The 6,093-nt window shown below is 55.1% G+C and overlaps 1 protein-coding gene across 1 annotated transcript; it reads left to right on the forward strand.

Moving 5' to 3' along the window:
- The first annotated feature begins 1,430 nt into the window (after positions 1-1,430).
- On the forward strand, positions 1,431-3,819 carry FOXD3 (forkhead box D3). Its single transcript, XM_061630501.1, has one exon. It carries the CDS (start codon positions 1,569-1,571, stop codon positions 2,919-2,921), a length of 1,353 nt encoding a protein of 450 aa, XP_061486485.1. The 5' UTR covers positions 1,431-1,568; the 3' UTR covers positions 2,922-3,819.
- The last annotated feature ends 2,274 nt before the right edge of the window (positions 3,820-6,093 follow it).

Raw genomic sequence — 6,093 nt, forward strand, 5'->3', positions numbered from 1 at the left:
TGTTCTTTTCCAATCATAAGCTAGCTGGGTGGCATCCACGATGGTTCTTGGGTCCCGGCCCTGATCGTCAGGCCCCTTCTGTTCAGCTCTTACCACGGCCCGTTTGGCACAGCTGAAGACTTACTCGCCTTTTTCGTTTTCGTTTGAATTCCAGTTTGCAAGGAACTTGTTAAAAGGGCGACTCCGCCCCGCCTTTTCTGTCTTTCCTAGCATTTCAACCACGCTATGTTATTGTTAGAGATGTCTATATCATTTTAGTGCGCTTCTCGTTCGTCAGCAGATGAATGTTCTTAGCCCAGGTGCTTAAAATGAAGACAGAGCAAAGAGGGGTTTGTGGCGGGTTTTTTTTCCACGTGGCAACGGGGCTTGCTTTTTTTTCCCTTTTTTTTTTTGAAGTTGTCTCCCTGAAGGAGCTGAACGGATAAGTTTGCCAAGATCAAGAGAGTGAGAGCCGCCGTTGTCCCTTTGTTGACAATTCCATGAAACAACTTGAGTTTTGCATGGCTTACCAGCGGGGCGCTGACGTCATGGAATCACGTGGCCCCGCCTCCTAGTATATCTTTAACTGGAAAGTGATCTATCAGCCAAGCCTTTTAAAAAGGGACTTTCAAAGTGGCAACCGAGTTCCTAATCACGCCCGTCGATTTCCCCGCCCTCTCTCTCGGCTGCGAAGGCATAAGCTGCCCCCACCCTCCCTTTAGGGAGGAAAAAAGGGGTGAGGGGCAGGAAAGGAAAGGAAAGGAAGGACACCCCCCCAAAAAAAAGAGAAGGAGGGGAAAACGAGAGAGGAGCTGGGGCTGTAAGGGGGGTGTAATCAAAGGAGGCAAAAGAGAGAGGGGAGCCGAGGCAGCGCTTTCTCGCCACCCGAGATGGGAAGGCCGGCTCGACAGGGATCTAACCTGCAGCACCAGCGGCGGTTCCGATGAGTTGGGAGCAGATCGCAGGGTCCCTCCGGCCGGAGAAAAACTCGCCGCCACCCAGCCCAGGCACTTCCAGGCCAGCTCTCCTCCCGCCTGCGTATATTTGCCGAGAAAGATTTATTGAAGTGATCCCAGTCAGGAGGAGAAGGAGCCAGGCGAGGAATCGGAGCTGCTGATGCCAGGTTGACCGCCCCCCTCTCCTCCCCTCCGAGCCGCCGCCGCCCCGTCGTTGCTGCTGCTGCTTGTCCTTTACTGGGGGGGGGAAGTCCCTCACTACCACCACCGCCATCCTCATCATCGTCACCAAGGAACGCCGAGCGCGACCTGTGAGAGATCCGTCTGAGAGACGGCAGCAAACTCGGAGCTGAGGCGGAGAGGAGTTTGATCTGTTCCCAGATGCCTGCGGGGGGAGACGAAGGCACCGAGGCCGGCAGCTAGAGGAGGAGGAGAAAGAAGGAGAGGGGGAGGGGGAGGAAGGAGGGGGGAGCCTTTTTGCTCCCAGCCCCGCTACCTGTAGGAGAAGGATCTTCGAAGGAGGGGGCCTGGATTTGCTTCCAGGTGTCTCACGCCCCCTTCTTTTTTATCATTTTTATCATCATTATTATCAATTTCCCCATTCCATCATACCCCACCCTCCCGTGCGCTGTGATGACCCTGTCCGGCAGCTTGAGCGCCAGCGACATGTCCGGCCAGACGGTGCTGACGGCCGAAGATGTGGACATCGACGTGGTGGGCGAGGGAGACGACGGCCTGGAGGAGAGGAGCGGCGGGGGCGGCGGGGCTAGCGACGCTGCCGAGGCCGGCTGCAGTCCGAGCGCCCTAGCAGCGGCCGCCTCGTCGGGCTTGCCCGCCCAGCTGGCCCTGGACGAGGCGGCCGAGCTGCTGATGGCCAAAGAGGCGGTGGAGACGAGCTCGGGCAGCTGCAACAGCAGCAACGGCGGCAGCCCCGTCGAGGAGAAAGCCGGCGAGGAGGGCTCCGCGGCAGCGGGGGGCGCGCCGTCTGGGGCCGCCGCAGCTGCTGCCTCCAGCGGCGGCAAGCCCAAGAGCAGCCTGGTGAAGCCGCCCTACTCCTACATCGCGCTGATCACCATGGCTATCTTGCAGAGCCCGCAGAAGAAGCTGACTCTCAGCGGCATCTGCGAGTTCATCAGCAACCGCTTCCCCTACTACCGGGAGAAGTTCCCCGCCTGGCAGAACTCCATCCGCCACAACCTGTCGCTCAACGACTGCTTCGTCAAGATCCCCCGCGAGCCGGGCAACCCGGGCAAGGGCAACTACTGGACGCTGGACCCCCAGTCCGAGGACATGTTCGACAACGGCTCTTTCTTGCGGCGCAGGAAGCGCTTCAAGCGGCACCAGCAGGAGCAGCTGCGCGAACAGACGGCCCTCATGATGCACAGCTTCGGCGCCTACAGCCTGGCAGCCGCCGCCGCCTCGGCCGCCGCCGCCTCCTCCGGCCCCTACGGCCGAGCCTATGGCCTGCCCCACGGCGCCTACCCGCACCCCGCCGCCCTCCAGTACCCCTACATCCCGCCCGTCGGCCCCATGCTGCCGCCCGCCGTCCCGCTCCTTCCCTCCAGCGAGCTCAGCCGCAAAGCCTTCAACTCCCAGCTCAGCCCCAGTCTCCAGATCCAGCTCAGCGGCCTCAGCGCGGCGGGCTCGGCCGCAGCCGCAGCCGCCGCTGCCGCTGCCGCCGCCGCCGCCGGTGTCAAAGCCGAGCCCAGCAGCCGGCCCTCCTTCAGCATCGAGAACATCATTGGCGGCGGGGGCGCGGGAGTCGGGGGACCAGTGGCCAGCTCCTCCGCGGCCAGCGGCCAGACTTTCCTGCGGCCGCCCGTCACCGTGCAGTCGGGCCTGCTGGCGCACCAGCCGCTCTCGTTGGCCAGGAGCACGGCGGCCATCGCCCCCATCCTTAGCGTGCCTACGAACATTATCGCGGGACAGTTTTTGCAGCCGGCCGCCTCCGCCACGCCCGTCCAGGCGAAGTGGCCGGCCCAGTAGACTTTGGGCGCGCGGGAGGGTCCAAGACTCTCGCTCTCTCCCGAGTGGTCCCCTTTTTTTAACCAGAAGAAACGACCGTCCTGCTTTTCCGCCCGTCTCTTGGGGCATCTTGAGAGACTCCTCACAAGAACAGCAACCAGCCCCGCGGGCTTCTCCCAGGACAGCGGCCGGTGTCTGGATCACCGCAGCCCAGGGCGCCTGCGGCGGAACCCTGAGGACCTTCTAAAGCCCTCAAACTCCCCCGCGCCCGCCAACCCAGACAAGACGAAGGCTGGCCGGGCCTGCCTGGACAGGTAACCTCCGACTCAGAGCCCACGGCAACAGCTTTGTACATATTTGTGTTGGGGAAGGGGAGGAAATGACGGACTTTCCTTTTGCGGTTTTTATTTTTCTAAAACGATCCATATTTGGAGAATAATAACAATAACAAAGAAAAAAACAGAGTGTAAAAGATGAGGGGCCCCGAACTTTCACTTTTGCTGAAGGTTCTTATTCTCTTCGGGCGTTTCCATCGAAAATAAACCCGAACCGATCAGGGTCATTTTAATGATGAGAAAGGGAAAAACAAACAAGAAGAAGAATCGCGCAAAAATGGAAAGAAAGGAGGGAAATATCCCTGTCATTCTATTATAGAAGTCCGTTTATATATGAATGAATATATGTATTCTAAATGTTATTCCTTCGTGTTGTACACAGCTTTGTAAATAAATTTTTAAAATGTTGTTTTTTGGTGTTTACTTGCTAATTACGAGGCCGTCTGGAATCACTGGAGCCAGCAGGGATGGGGGACATCAGGTAGCCGCTGAACCGCAGGTGGGAGCAGCTCTTAGGCAGAAATCCGTGGGATTGGCTTCCCCGCAAATGTCGAGCCGCGAGGCTGGCATTCCGCTGCCTTCCACAGAGTGAACGGGAGCCGGTCTCGCTGATCCCGCGGAAAGGATCCTCCTTCACCAAGAAAAAGACCCAAACATAGAACGCTTTTCTCCGTTAAATTTCGGCAAACGTGCCGAACACCAGTTTCAGTTACGAAGGACCTCTTGAGATATTATTTCTAGATTTTAAGAGCTGCTAAAATGCCTTCGTTAATCAAGCAAACGCGACCAGGGTCGTTGGTTGAGGCCAAATTCTCTCTCCGTGGTGGTAGAAGCAGCCCGCTCCCAAGCTAAAGGAGACATAATCGAATTAAGAATCACCATTAAAAAGAGGGGGGGATGTTTCTTGTCCTTACCCAATAGCTAGCAAACTTTAATTCCCCGCCAAGATTTCTTGACTTATCCCAATGGTACATTTTCTCCCACGGTTAAGGCAGTCTAGGACGCGTCAGGATTCTGACCTGCTTTGGCTCTCAAGGTGTGTGCCTTTCGTGCGATGTATGTTAACGACAGTATTGAACTGGAGATTTTCGATCTGAAGGCTTGTAACTAATTTTGCCTGAAATAGAAACCAAGGTATCGGGCCTAATCTGAAAAATCTGACGTCAAAAGGCAGCCACCGGTGTGGAAGAAAGCCACTGTTAACAGATAGCTATGCAACGTGATTCCGGTGCGATGGAAAGTCTGGGGTGCCCTGATCGTCGATGAAAAAGAAAGTGTTTTGATGCAGGAAACGTGTGTAACAGAATCGCGCCTTTTTTGCGCCTTATCGGTTGTGTCCAACCGGGCAAAACATCTCTATAGCTATTCCTACCTATCAGTAGCCTAGTAGATAGCAATCTGTGGCTAGAGATATGGAGGCATTTCCGGTTGTATTTTAAGTCATGAAAGGGCCTGGCGAAAAATAACGGCGCAATGGCGAACCATTTGAATCGATGAGTGCCTTGTCATTGACTTTATGAGAATATAGATTCCACCCTAAAACGTGATATAACTATTTCGGAGCGGATTTGTTTGCATACAGAGAGAGAGAGAGAGAGAGAGAGAGAGGCTTCAAAGACTAAGAAATATTTGCCTTATATATATGAGAGAAAGAGAGAATTAGGTTATGGAGATGCAATCCCAAATATGCTCTCTCTCTTTGGAACAAAATCCGGGCTCTGTAAATTGAGGAGAATTTCGTTCTCTTCAGCCCCTGCGTCAGGAACGGCCCTTGCCGGGTCTCCCAAGCGCAAGGGCTGGAGAATCGCTTCAATGTGCCTTTAAGGAAAATGTCCTTGCCTGCTGCACACTTGGTTTTCCAGGCAAACCGTAAATATTATTCTACCCTAAGTAAACATTTAGACCTCGGGATATGTGGACGAAAATAAAGTAAGCTACCTAGTGACGGGGGGCGGGGAAGAGCTTGAACTTTATAAATAATAATCATTTGACACTCTGAGGCAAACAGGCACCTCATCCAAGCAAGCGATTATGTATCAGTCGCTTTTTCAAGCAGGTCCTTACATGGAACAACCGCCCCCCCCCCGCTCGCCGCCCGGCCGTCGTGGCCTCCCATTTCCACTCCTCTCTCTCTCTCCCCCCCCGCATTTCCCGAAATCTCTTTCCTGCAAGGGGAGCGAAAAGGATCTAAATTTGTTGCTGTGCTGCTGCCGCCGCCGCCGCAGCTATAAAAGTCGCAAGTTGTTTCACAGTTGTGTCTGGCTAATCGGTTTTTACACAAACAGCAAATGGCCCGCGGGTTGTGCAACCCCCCCATCTATATTTAGCTGATACCCCTGGGAAAAGAGGCAGGGGACTCTCCCTGAATTCACGGGCCGGCTCACCATGACATGGGACAACAGAGGGCTCATTCCATTCCTGAGCCTTTGTTACTTCTAACATGACTCCCTCATATTTCCGCGCATAGCTTCAATACCTCGCGGCCCTGCAAGGGGCTGTGCGTGTTTAGGGTCAGCAGCAGCAGGAGCCTCCCTTTAAAGCGGGAAAGGGTCCACACGCAAAAGCCGTCGCCCGGCTCTTTGTTCGGCATCATCTGGAGATACAGGGAGGGAGGGAAGGCACGGGAAAGAGAGCTGTCAACTTTCTGCCCAATTGGCTCCGTTTGACAGAAGAAGAAGGGGAAAAAACCTCGAGATTTCTCTGCTTCGGCCTTTTGTCTCATAGAGCGCCAGAGAGGGCACCCGCTTCGCCGCATAGAGCAGGAGAATCTGGATCAAGATCGCTTATCAGATACCGGGGATCAAGGTGAAGAGTCAGGGAGATTTCCAGTCGGAACAGGAATTAACATTGTGTGTGTG

The sequence above is a fragment of the Rhineura floridana genome, chromosome 6 (assembly GCF_030035675.1).
Source record: "Rhineura floridana isolate rRhiFlo1 chromosome 6, rRhiFlo1.hap2, whole genome shotgun sequence".
NCBI lineage: Eukaryota > Metazoa > Chordata > Lepidosauria > Squamata > Rhineuridae > Rhineura > Rhineura floridana.

Coding starts and splice junctions, on each gene's coding strand:
- FOXD3 (XM_061630501.1), top strand. CDS start 1,569: ATGACCCTGTCCGGCAGCTTGAGCGCCAGCGACATGTCCGGCCAGACG.